The 13,109-nt window shown below is 49.1% G+C and overlaps 1 protein-coding gene across 8 annotated transcripts in view; it reads left to right on the top strand.

Moving 5' to 3' along the window:
- The window catches only part of CERK (ceramide kinase), a 65,513-nt gene that overhangs the window by 16,522 nt on the left and 35,882 nt on the right, over nucleotides 1–13,109 (top strand). For 6 of the 8 annotated variants that reach the window (XM_078343866.1, XM_078343872.1, XM_035273631.3 and 3 more), the window contains exons 2-4: nucleotides 3,071–3,184; nucleotides 3,876–3,998; nucleotides 11,596–11,721. In XM_078343866.1, coding sequence (XP_078199992.1) covers nucleotides 3,160–3,184; nucleotides 3,876–3,998; nucleotides 11,596–11,721 — 274 coding nt within the window. In that variant the 5' untranslated portion in view covers nucleotides 3,071–3,159. The remainder of the gene's footprint in view (nucleotides 1–3,070; nucleotides 3,185–3,875; nucleotides 3,999–11,595; nucleotides 11,722–13,109) is intronic. The other 2 variants (XM_035273650.3, XM_035273665.3) reach the window with 1 other exon arrangement.

The raw sequence follows: 13,109 nt of genomic DNA, 5'->3' as shown, positions 1-13,109 counted from the left end.
TGGCCAGGCTGGTCTCGAACTCCTGACCTAAAGTGATCCACCTGCCTTGGCCTCCCCGAGTGCTGGGATCACAGGCGTGAGCCACGGTGCCCATCCTCTCTTCTTGACGTTCCTCAGTAAAGCCGTGCAGACAACATTGAATTTTATTCCTCTGTTAACTTTTCTGTCCCTTTTTAGAGACAATAATGCCATTCATTAATCTGTGTGTAACAGGAACGTGTGTGTAAACTGATGTCCCCTGCTGGCATCTTTGTCTTTTTCTCTCACCTGAGGAGCAGGTCCACCTTGCTGCAGGTCCAGTGTGGCAGAAGGTGCTGGATTCGCCCCAGGGCGTCCTTAGTCTGTTCAGTCTCTTGCCCTGTCCCGAACACTTGTAGTTTGATTCAGAATCGTCCCCAAGTGGGATCCGTCGTCCCTCTGCCCAGAATGGCTGCCCGCTTCGCAGCCACTCACTGTCTCCCCCACAGCGGCCTCTGCCTCTTCCCATCTCCTGCCCCAAGATACCTTCCTCCACTTGAGGGGAACCATCTGAACCCTGACCCTGACGATGAGGCTGTCCCCACCACCTCCCTGCCCCAGTACCCGTGTCGCTCCTTCCGGCAGGACCCGCGTGGACTGCGTGGCCTCGGGCTGTCACCCCTGGCATGGCATGGCCTGCAGCCTGGTCAGCATGCTGAGTCCCATCATGGGCTCTTGGAGTCTGTCAGACGGAATGTGCGAGGCTGGAAGTTAGTGACCTGTAGGCTCAGGTGACTGTCCTGGAGTCATTCATACTTTTCTGTGCTGGGTGTGGTGCAGCTTCCTAAACCAGTCGACCAGATGCTGGGGACTGACCTGACCGCTGACTCTCGGACCATGGCTTCTTGTTAGACAGCCACGGTCGTTGTTAACCGCAGGCACGGGGAGGTCCTGAGGTCTGCTCTCAGCAGTCTAGGAAGATCGAGGTGTGCACAGTCATATCCGTCAGTGGTGGATCCCTGACTCAACCATCTGGGTCATAGAACCGTGCCCCGAGCCTGGCCCGTGCTAGGTCCCGGAGCTGCAGAGGCCTGGCATTAGCTTTGTCTCGCAGGAAGAGGACACCAGGGCATCAGGTGCAGTCACGAGGTTTGAGTGCCATGGTCACATACCTGCAGGACCAGGAGGGCAAGGCCAGCACCTCAAGAAATAGGGGATGGTTAAGGAGGCGAGCCGTGCCAGATGAGAAGGGCTGCATTGGAAGGCTGGCAGCGGAGACATGGAAGCTGGTCCACCTGCGGGTGTCCAGGATGCCCAGGGAGCCTGTGTGGATGCCGAGCTGCAGAGTGGGGAGGGAGGGGCCTGGAGCATCCGGGCCCAGGGTCCTAGGGAGGGCAGAAGAAGTGGTGGAAATTGTGTTCTGGAGTCACGGCCACGAGGGCAAGACGGGAAGGCTGGGCACGTGGTTCACACCTGTAACACTTTGGGAGGCTGAGGTGGGCAGATCACCTCAGGTCAAGAGTTCAAGACTAGCCTGGCTAACATGGCAAAACCCTGTCTCTGTTGAAATTAGCTGGGCATGGTGGTGGGCACCTATAGTCTCAGCTCCTTGGGAGTCTGAAGCGGGAAAATCACTTGAATGGGGAGGTGGAGGTTGCAGTGAGCCGAGAGCGTGCCATTGCACTCCAGCCTGGGCAACAGGAGCAAAACTCCATCTAAAAAAAAAAGATGGGAAGCCAGGAGCGTGGCCCAGGTGGGGGCAACTGGAAGGTGGGGGTCCTGAGAGTCACTCTGAACCTCACATCCTATGACCTCACATCCTGTACCCAGGAGCAGGCTGCACAGGCAGCTCCCGAGACCTCCGCCCCTCCTGCCAGACTTCCTCCGTACCGCCCCCCCAACAAGTCTGCTCCACGTCAGAGGAGTCAGGAGGGCCCACTACTGGCCTTTCAAGGCTTCTGCAGTGTTCAAAAGCCCAGTTCGGACACTGCCCTCCTGGATTCCTCTGACTTGATTTCCAGGAGCAGCAACTTTTAAAATGATGCAAAATTACTACAAATGTTATAGCAATATTTTTTATTGCATTTAGCTCCGGCAGAAATACAGTATTTTAGCTATATTGCAGGTTTTATAGCCAACCTAGGAAGCTAACCACAAATCATAAGGTTCTTCTGTGTAGGAATATATCATTCCTCCCTAACAGTAGTTCTAGAATAAGCTTTTGGAAGCCAGCTTGCTCAGATGTGGCTTTGCTGTCTTCGATCCTATGCTCTCCCGGGCAGGTTCTTGCTGGCCCTTGGCTTCGGTTACCCGTGTCCTCCCACGGCTCCGCTCCCAGCCCAGAACTTTCTGTAATTACAGCTGCCCACCAAACGAACACGCCCTAGGTGGCTCAGGCCCTTCCTGGTTCCCAGGAGGGAGCATGGCCAGTGCTATCATCCCCTGAGTCCCTGCAAGTCCCCGCTTTCTCCTCCCCTAACCCACTCCAGTCCCGCCACACTTGGGGCTCTGCCTCACTTGCACGCTCCGTGGTTCCAGCTGTCCCGGGTCCTGTCCCGTGTCTCCTTCCCACTTGGATTTCCAAACCAGACACTGTCCTGCAGACAGAGGCCGTGACTTGAGCATGTCTCCCCGAATTTAACACGGTAGCTGGCCCAGAACAGCCAGCATTTGCTGCCTGAATGGCTGAGCAAATCGTGTGCAAAATCGCAGCTTCCATTTGGTGACTCTGCTGAATAAAACACCCCATTCTCTGGTAACATTGAGCTGCCCATAGTGACTTGGCTTGGAGTTTAAGAGGGATGTATAACCGTGTTTTTATTTTGGGATTTTTCATTTTTTCATTTTTCTTATTTTTGGAGACGGGGTCTTGCTCTGTTGCGTGGGCTGGAGTGCAGAGGCGCCATCATAGCTCACTGCAACTCCTGAGCTCCAGCAATCCCCCCTCCTCAGCCCCCAAAGTGCTGGGATTACAGGTGCACACCACCACACCCAGCCTGGATTTCTAATGAGAATATTAAAGCAGAACGTTCTCAGGTTTTTGGAGTTGGACTTCTTTTACCTGCATGGATTCTGACGAACTCATCGACAGAAAGATGTGGTGTTTTTACAGATGCCTGCTCTGTGCCTGTATCTGAGATCATTGCCATTGAGGAAACAGACGTTCACGGGAAGCATCACAGCAGTGGAAAATGGCAGAAAATGGAAAAGCCTTACGCTTTTACAGGTGACAGAGCCTAAATGTCTTCTCCCACAGTCTTCATTAATTCTGTGTAGATTACACGAGACGCAACTTTTTTGTCACTTGCTTAACAAGCTCAGTGCACTGATTTATCTTTATGAAATCTTCCTAATGTCTTTTTCCAAAGGCTACTTTTGTTAATGTTTTCGTTAATGGTCTTTTCCCTTTTTTTTTTGTTTGAGACAAAGTTTAGTTCTTGTTGCCCAGGCTGGAGTGCACTGGCACTATCCCAGCTCACTGCAACCTCCACCTCCCGGGTTGAAATAATTCTCCCGTCTCCGCCTCCTGAGTAGCTGGGATTACAGGCATGCGCCGTGACGCCTGGCTTATTTTTATATTTTTAGTAGAGATGGGGTTTCACCATGTTAGCCAGGATGGTCTCGATCTCCCGACCTTGTGATCCGCCCACCTCAGCCTCACAAAGTGCTAGGATTACAGGCGTGAGCCACCGTGCCTGGCCCTTTTCTCTTATTTTCTTTATGTGACTTAAAAGGTTTGAAAGAGAGGATGTTTCGCTGATATACCTCAGTAGTTACTAACTAGTTAGAAGGAAAGAGAACCCCTGGGAAATCCGAGTTAGGAACCCGTAATTAGGTGCATTTGGTGGGTATTTGCTCGAGGTGTACTCAGTGACAGTGCAAAGCTTGCACTAACGAGCGTGTTTGCTTCTGTGCAGTTCACTGTGTAAAGAGAGCAAGACGGCACCGCTGGAAGTGGGCACAGGTGACTTTCTGGTGCCCAGAGGAGCAGCTCTGTCACCTGTGGCTGCAGACCCTTCGGGAGATGCTGAAGAAGCTGAGTATGTGTGTGTTTGGACTGAGAGGCGGGATGGCCGATTGGGTGATCTTCCTGATGTCTCTGCCTTCATGCTGCTGGCCATACCCCAGCTGGACATGATGAGTCAGGCTGACTTAATTTCTCATTAGCGCACCAGCCCAGTAAGTGCAAAGAGCGTGGGCTCCACAGCCTGGACCCTGGCATGGAGTCCAGCCCCCTGCTCACTAGCCAGGAGGCATGGGGGTAGGTCACTTACCCTTCTGAGCCTCAATTTCTCTTTCTGGGAGTCAGGATGGTAAGAGCTTTTACATTCAAAGGGAATGTGGGAAATAAACTGGGCACATGGAGGAATATACCTCATATCTGTCTGGGATGTATCAGCATCTTTGTTAAAAAATCTTTTTCTTGTTTTTTTGAGACGGAGTCTTGCTCTGTTGCCCAGGCTGGAGTGTAGTGGCATGATCTTGGCTCACTGCAACCTCCACCTCCTGGGTTCAAGTGATTCTTCTGCCCTAGCCTCCCGAGGAGCTGAGACTACAGGCACACGCCACCATGCCTAATTTTTGTATTTTTAATAGAGACGACATTTCACCAAGTTGGCCATGCTAGTCTCGAACTCCTGACCTTAGGTGATCTGCCCACCTTGGCCTCCTAGAGTGCTGGGATTACAGGCATGAACCACTGTGCCTGGCCAGGGGTGTGTCCACATCTGAAACATCATAGGAGGCTGCAGCCTGGTGGGTTAGTTACTGCATGCTGAGTAATAAGACTGTCTCCCCTGAAAAGTGGTAGAATGGGTAGAGGCATAATACGTACGTTAAACCCCCAGGCCACGCAGTTATCTATGTAACGAACTTGCACAGGTACTTGTGAACTTAAAAGTTTAAAAAAAGGAAAATGTGGTACACACACACGCGTGCACGCACACACACGCGCACACACACGCAGTAGATGTTTATTCATTTTGTCTTCATCACACTATTTCATGTTGTTTCAAAACATACAACCTTAAGACAATTTTTTTTTTGAGACAGGGTTTCCTCTGTTGCCCAGGCTGGAGTGCAGTGCCGTGATCTCAGCTCACTGCAACATCCACCTCCCGGGCTAAGTGATCCTCCCACCTTCGTCTCCTGAGTAGCTGGGACTACAGGTGTGCATGACCATGCCTGGCTAATGTTTTTGCCTTTTTTTGTAGAGGCGGGTTTTGCATATTGCCCAGGCTGATCTCGAACTATTGGGCTCAGGTGATTGTCCCATTTCAGCCTCCCAAAGTGCTGGGATGACAGGTGTGAGCCACGGAGCTCACCCAATACACAGTCTTGCCAACCCAGGCTAGGCTTCACCGGTGGAATAGAAATTGGCATGCCTTTAGGTTAGTTTTATATATTTGAATGAATTTGGCACCCACATGAAGAAAGCGAATTTCAGTTTATTAAAAGGAGACATTCCCATATATCTGCCTGAGAGAAGCATCCTTGTTTGAAAGAGCCCTTCTCTTGATTACCACCGGGGCGGGAGGACCTGCACTTCCACACTTCCCTGTTTAATCCCGGGGGACCTGGCCTCCACCACCTGTTGTCGTGACGGGCTCATCCTGACAGTCCTCGTATCTAAAACCACCACAAGCCCTGTTCATGTGTGTGTCGTTCCACACTAGGGTGTTCAGAAAAGTATGTCTGTTTCTCCCACCTTCCTCACCCCCATTGGTCTCTCAACTCCCCTTTCTGTCCGTCCTGCTCTCTCCTTCCCTTTCCTCCCATCCAACCTGTTTTCTTTTCTTTTTTTCTTTGACATGGAGTCTTACTCTGTCACCAGCTCGAGGGCAGTGGCGTGATCTCAGCTCACTGCAGCCTCCACCTCCCAGGTTCAAGCGATTCTCCTGCCTCCGCCTCCTGAGTAGCTGGGATTGTAGGCATGGCACCACCGCATCTGGCTAATTTTTGTATTTTTTAGAGACAGGTTTTCACCATCTTGGCCAGACTGGGCTTGAACTCCTGATCTCAGGTGATCCACCCGCCTTGGCCTCCACAAGTGCTGGGATTACAGGTGTGAGTCACTGCACCTGGCCCAAACCTGCTTTCGTGAGACTTTGGGTGCTCAGACTCCAGATTTAATCGTACAATTGCAGACTCCAAGAGAAAGTCCTCTGAACCCTGCCTCCCAGTGAGGAAAGTGGGTTCATTTTCATTTCTCCTTTGGGGAGTAATGACCACAGGGACATGGTGGGGGACCTGGGGCTGGCAGTATTTGGGGAGAAAAAATTCTCCCCAAAGGAGAAAAACCCACAGAGTTGTGCATCTGATATAGTTCACTTGTATCTGAAAATTGTGTTTGATTCTATTGTTTCAGCTACTCTACAATTTTAATTTCTAAACTTATCTGTTTTAGTGGGATTTTTTTTGTTTGTTTTCTTTTTGTTTTCTGAGATGGTCTCACTCCATCACCCAGGCTGGAGTGCAGTGGAGTGATCTCTGCTGACTGCAAACTCCACCCCAGGTTCAAGTGATTCTCCTGCCTCGGCCTCCTGAATAGCTGGGATTACAGGCACCGGCTACCCCACCCAGCTCATTTTTGTATTTTTTTGTAGACGGGGGTTTCACCATGTTTGCCAGACTGATCTCAAGCTCCTGACCTTAAGTGATCCACCCGCCTCGGCCTCCCAAAGTGCTGGGTTACAGGCTGTGTTAGTGTTCGATTGGCATGTCACAGACACAGAGGATCTCGTTCTGAGTGTGCACTGGGTGAATTTTCACGCTGAGCACACTTGTGTAACCAGCACCCAGATAAAGGAGCGGAATATTGCCAGCCCCAGGTCCCCCACCATGTCCCTGTGGTCATTACTCCCCAAAGGAGAATGACTGCCATGACCTCTAAGCAACTAGGTTGTACTTAACATAAACCAAATCATACACTAGGAACCTTTTTCTGCCTGGCTTTCGGCTCAACGCTGCACTTGTGAAGTTTCCACACTGTTGCGTGGGGCTATAGTTTGTTCTTCTCTGGGCCGTGTGGCATTCTGTGATGTGAATGTCACGGCCATTTATTCACCCACGGTCCTGCAGCTGGTGGTTTGGCTAGCAACAGTAGTGTTGTGGGCATTTCAGGGCATGTCTGCATTTCCCCTGGGTGCATACCTGGGACTGGAGTTGCCGGGTTGTGTGTGTCTGTTGCACGTGTTGACTTACTTCCGCAGACACTACCAGCCTGCATTCCACCCTCAGGGCGCAGGAGTTCTGGCCACCCCGCATCTTGGCCACACCTTTGCATTTCAGCCGTGGTGGCGAGTGTCTGTACGCTTCGGCCGTGGCGGTGAGTGTCGGTACACTTCAGTGAGTGTTAGTAGTCTGGAATTATGGTTGTAGTTTGCATTCCCTGATGGTTAATGAGGCTGAGAAACACATTCATATGTTTATAGGCCATTGGCTATCCCCCTTTGTGAGGATCTGTTCAAGTCTTTTGTGCATTTTTCTGTTTGGATGTTTCATTTTCCTTCCTTCCTTCCTTCCTTCCTTCCTTCCTTCCTTCCTTCCTTCCTTCCTTCCTTCTTCCTTCCTTCCTTTTCTTCTTTCCTTGTTTCGTTCGTTCTTCTTTAAGAGAGTCTCACTCTGTTGCCCAGGCTGGAGTGCAGTTGCACGATTCTGGCTCACTGCCACCTCTGCCTCCAGGTTCAAGCAATTCTCAGCCTCCCTGCACCACCATGCCTGGCTAATTTTTTGTATTTTTTAGTAGAGGAGCATTTTCACCATGTTGTCCAGGCTGGTCTTGAATTCCCGGCCTCAAGTGATCCACTTGCCTTGGCCTGCCAAAGTGCTGGGATTACAGGCTTGAGCCACTATGCCGGTCACTTATATCTTTTTTCTTTTTGAGATTGGGTCTCACTGTTTTCCAGGCTGGAGTGCAGTGGCACAATCATGGCTCACCACAACCTCTGTCTCCCAGGTTCAAGCTGATTCTCCTGCCTCTGCCTCCTGAATAGCTGGGATTACAGGCTTGTGCCACCATACCTGGATGATTTTTGTATTTTTAGTAGAGACTGGGTTTCACCGTGTTGACTAGGCTGGTCTCAGGCTCCTGGCCTCAGGTGATCCACCCACCTCAGCCTCCCAGAGTTTTGGGATTATAGGTGTAAGCCACCACGCTGGCTATGTCTTTTTCTTAATGATGTATAGAAACTGTCTACATGTTGTGGATCTGAATCTTTTATTGCATTTATGAATTACATTCTGTAACTTGCCTTTTCAGTCTCTTTTTTTTCTTTTAAGAGATGGGGTCTTGGCTGGGCACAGTGGCTCATGCCTGTAATGCCAGCACTTTGGGAGGCCAAGGTGGGCGGATCATGAGGTCAAGAGATCGAGACCATCCTGGTCAACATGGTGAAACCCCATCTCTACTAAAAATACAAAAAATTAGCTGGGCACGGTGGCACGTGGCTGTAATCCCAGCTACTCAGGAGGCTGAGGCAGGAGAATTACTTGAACCCAGGAGGCAGAGATTGCGGCGAGCCGAAATCCCACCACTGCACTCCAGCCTGGCGCCTGGCGACATAGCAAGACTCTGTCTCAAAAAAAAAAGTTTGGAAGAATTCAGTTGTGAAATCATTTGGGCTTGGAGTTTTCTTTGTGGGAAGTTTTAATTAATACCCTTGGTGTCTTTATTACCTGTCAGACTATTAGATTTTCTGTTTCTTCTGATATCTCTGGCAAATTCTGTTTTTTGAGTTTATCCATTTCATCCAAGTTTATGGGTTTATTGACCTGAATTCATTAGTAAATTATTTTATTTTCTTTGTAATATTTGTAGATTCTGGAGTGAGGTCTCACTCTTTAGCCCAGGCTGGAGTGCAGAGTGCAGTGGCATGATCATAGCTCACTGCAGCCTTGACCTCCCAGGCTCAAGTGATTCTCCCACCTCAGCCTCCAGAGTGGATCAGACTACAAGCACACACCACCACACCCAGCTAACTTTTTTTTTGAGACAGAGTTTCACTCACTCTGTCACCTAGGCTGGAGTGCAGTGGCACAGTCTTGGCTCACTGCAGCCTCCACCTCCCGGATTCAGGTGATTCTCCTGCCTCAGCCTCCCAAGCAGCTGGGATTATAGGCACTTGCCACCAGGCCAAGCTAATTTTTGTATTGTTAGTAGAGACAGGGTTTCACCATGTTGCCCAGTCTGGTCTTGAACTCCAGACCTCAAGTGATCCGCCTGCCTCAGCCTGCCAAAGTGCTGGGATTACAGGCGTGAGCCACCAAGCCCAGCCTAACTTTTTTGATTGTTTTATAGGGTCTTTATTGCCCTGGCTGGTCTTGAACTCCTGTGGTGATACAATCCTTCTACCTCGGCCTCCCAAACTGTTGGGATTACAGGCATCCGCCACTGTGCCTGGCTGAAATCCTAAGTTTTGATCAGTGAATTTTAAAACACACATACCTTTGTAACTCAAGCCCATTAAGGCTTTTGTCACCCCAGGAGTGTTCTCATGATCTTTCCCCGTCAGGTAGGAAACCACCAGGCTGCTGTTGTCTTGTTTTGCCCGCTCTCCAACTTCATGTACGTGGGACTGTGTAACGTGTGCTCCTGGGCGGAAGGCTTCAGTCTCTGTGTACTGTTTTCACATTGATGCATGTTGACTGTGCACCGGCAGTGTGCTTATTTCATGAGTGAAGGATGCTCCGTTGATATGTGGACTGCATCTCGTTCTGTTCTTCTTGTGATGGGCATCTGGGCGTCCCTGCTTCATGGCTGTTGGGAATAATGCTGTGAGGAACATTCGTGTCTGGGGTTTTATATGGACTTAGGTTTTTGGTTTTCTTGGGCAGGTACCGTCTTGTTACTTTTATTGGTTTGTTAGTTAAATGTGTTCTTTTAAGTAGCAGATTTACATGAACCCACCAACACAGAAATGTAGAAGTTGTGGTAAGAAAATGGGGGTGACTGAGGAAACCCAGACATGGGAGTCTGGCGGGGCCCCTGGAGGGACTGAAATGAGGTCAAGGAAGCCACTGGCTTCTGTCTTCCCGTCTCTGTGAGCACCTCCCTGTGTGGCTTCCTCTTTCCATGCCTGCCTGTCTGCTTCTCTTCAGACTCTTCCCGGCCGGGCACAGTGGCTCACGCCTATAATCCCAGCACTTTGGGAGGCCGAGGCAGGTGGACCACGAGGTCAAGAGATCAAGACCATCCTGGCCAACATGGTGAAACCCCGTCTCTACTAAAAATACAAAAATTAGCTGGGCATGGTGGTGTGCACCTGTAATCCCAGCTACTCAGGAGGCTGAGGCAGGAGAATTGCTTGAACCCAGGAGGCGGAGGTTGTGGTGAGCCGAGATTGTGCCATTGCACTCCAGCCTGGGTAACAACAGCGAAACTCCGTCTCAAAAAAAAAAAAGACTCTTCCCTACGTCTGCTTCCTTCTTCCTGCTATCTGCACACTTAAGTCCTTCACCTGCAGAAGCACAAGGTTGCCACCCCCAAGAGGTGCACCCTTCAGAGCAGAGAGAGCCTTCTCTGTTGGAATTCTGAGTTCGTGGGACTTTCATGATGTCCGATGTTATGTATAAAATTTTTCTTTTTGGTGCCACAAAGAAAAATTGTACTGGGACAAAGGATTTCTCAGCAAAGCAATTCATCTTACTTTCTGCAGAAAGGGTACTCCCACTAGCAATCTTGCCACAAGGGTAAAATGAACAAAGGAAAGCAGACATATTTATTTCTTATGCATTTGGGGTCGTCCTTACTGCTGTGTCTTGATTTCCATGTGCTGGAGCCAGACTGCACAATCTAAACTAAAACTTGATTGGCCAGCAACTTGAAACTAGCAGGTAAAAGCAATGGAGAGCAAAACAGGAAGTCCAAATAAGGAAGGGGCATAGGCTGTGAGCTGGGACATGCCTGTGAGCACATCCAGCACAGATATCTTGGCTAAAGTACAAGGACATAGAATGTACTACGTGCCTGTACATAGTAGTACAGCCGCATAGGGTAGGGCTCCTAGCAAAAAGGCAAGACGGCTTTTGAAGAAACTGTTTAAATTATTTCTAACACTTACAAATTTTCCTTAAACAAGAAAGGAAACTCTGGAGAGGAAGTTTTCTACTTCCCACACCCGACATGCGCAGCTGAACAGCCTGTTGATTTTCCCTTTTCATAGATCAGGAAACCCTTGGTTATTGTTTTTTAACATTTTAAAGTGGCCGGGTGCAGTAGCTCAAGCCTGTAATCCCAGCACTTTGGGAGGCCGAGGCAGGTGGATCACAAGGTCAACAGATCGAGACCATCCTGGTCAACATGGTGAAACTCCGTCTCTACTAAAAATACAAAAAATGAGCTGGGCATGGTGGCGTGTGCCTGTAATCCCAGCTACTCAGGAGGCTGAGGCAGGAGAATTGCCTGAACCCAGGAGGCGGAGGTTGCGGTGAGCCGAGATCATGCTATCTCACTCCAGCCTGGGTAACAAGAGCGAAAGTCCTCCTCAAAAGAAAAAAAAAGATTTAAAAGCACTTGACATCAGATATCACTAATCAGAATTCTAACACCCTCACGGTTTGATTTTTGTCCAGTAGCAGACTTCTTACCTTTGATTTTTAAGTTTCTGTTGTTATGTACGTGTCGTTGTTGCCTTGCAGCATGCAGACCAAAGCATTTGCTGGTGTTTATCAACCCATTCGGAGGAAAAGGACAAGGCAAGCGGATATATGAAAGAAAAGTGGCACCGCTGTTCACCTTAGCCTCCATCACCACGGACATCATTGGTAAGGCACACGTAGCGTGAGAGCCATTCAGGTACAGTCACTAGAGAAGCTGCTGTTTTTTCTAGACAGTGTCTCACTCTGTTGCCCAGGCTGGAGTGCAGTGGCTCACTGTAACCTCGGCCTCCCTGGCTTAGACGGTCCTCCTGCCTCAGCCTCCCAAGTAGCTGGGACCACAGCGTGTGCCACCATGCCTAGCTAAGTTTTGTATTTTTTGTACAGATAGAGTTTCACCATGTGGCTCAGGCTGGTCTCGAACCCCTTAGCCCAAGCAATCCACCCACCTTGGCCGCCGAAAGTGCTGGGATTACAGGGATGAGCCATCATGCCCAGCCCAAGATTTTTATCCTGTAAGACTATTTTAAACAAAATAGAAGGTTGTTTTTTTTTTAACATACCAGAATGGGAAGAATATAAAATAAATAACATAGTATTTTCCAGCCAAGTCTCAGCATAGAAAGCTCAAGACAAACAGTAGGAAGATAACAGGGCAACAATCACAGACAGAAAATTCTCAAAAGAGGAGACACAAAGGATGAGTAAGTCTTAGAAATAATGTCATCAATAAGGGATATTCAGAATGCACAATACAGGAGCACAGTACAAGTGCTGGATGCAGAAAGGTGGGGAGAGACCGTGTTTTGTGAAGCGATGTGAAAAACTCACTTGGCAATGTGGGTTGAGAGCCTGAAAACTGAGGGCGTTTTTACCCAGTATTTTATGTTTTCTAAATCTTTCCTACGACACAGTCAAGTGCACAGAGATGGATGCACACAGCGGTCCATTGCACTGTTTGTATTATAGTAAAGCACTGGAAACAACTTTATTTCTCTTTATTTTTATTTTGAGAAAAAGTCTTGCTCTGTCACCCAGGCTGGACAGGCTGGAGTGCAGTGCCATGATCTCAGCCCACTGCAACCTCCACCTCCCAGGTTGAAGCGATTCTCGTGCCTCAGCTTCCCGATGTGGGAAGTAACAAAGTTCCTCTTCAAAGTTTCCTTTCTTGCTTAAGGAAAATTCGTAAGTGTTAGAAATAATCGTTTGTTTCAAACACTTTCTTCAAAAGCCTTCTTGCTTTTTGCTGGTAGCCCTATCCTATGTAGCTGTTAGACACGCCATGCTTACGGGCACGTAGTACATTCTGTGTCCTTGTACTTTAACAAAGATATCCTTGCTGGATGTGCTCACAGGCATGTCCCAACTCTCCATTGCTTTACCTGTTTAGAAGAGTTTCAAGCTACTAGCCAATCGAGTTTTAGTTTAGATTCTGTGAGCAGAGATCAGACACAGCAGTAAGGACGACCCCAAGTGTGTAAGAAATAAATATGTCCACTTTCCTTTGTTCATTGCACTCTTGTGGCAAAATTGCTAATGGCAGTACCTTTTCTGCA

The sequence above is a fragment of the Callithrix jacchus genome, chromosome 1, assembly GCF_049354715.1.
Source record: "Callithrix jacchus isolate 240 chromosome 1, calJac240_pri, whole genome shotgun sequence".
NCBI classification, from domain to species: Eukaryota; Metazoa; Chordata; class Mammalia; order Primates; family Cebidae; genus Callithrix; species Callithrix jacchus.
This window is presented reverse-complemented; position numbering and strand designations above follow the sequence as displayed.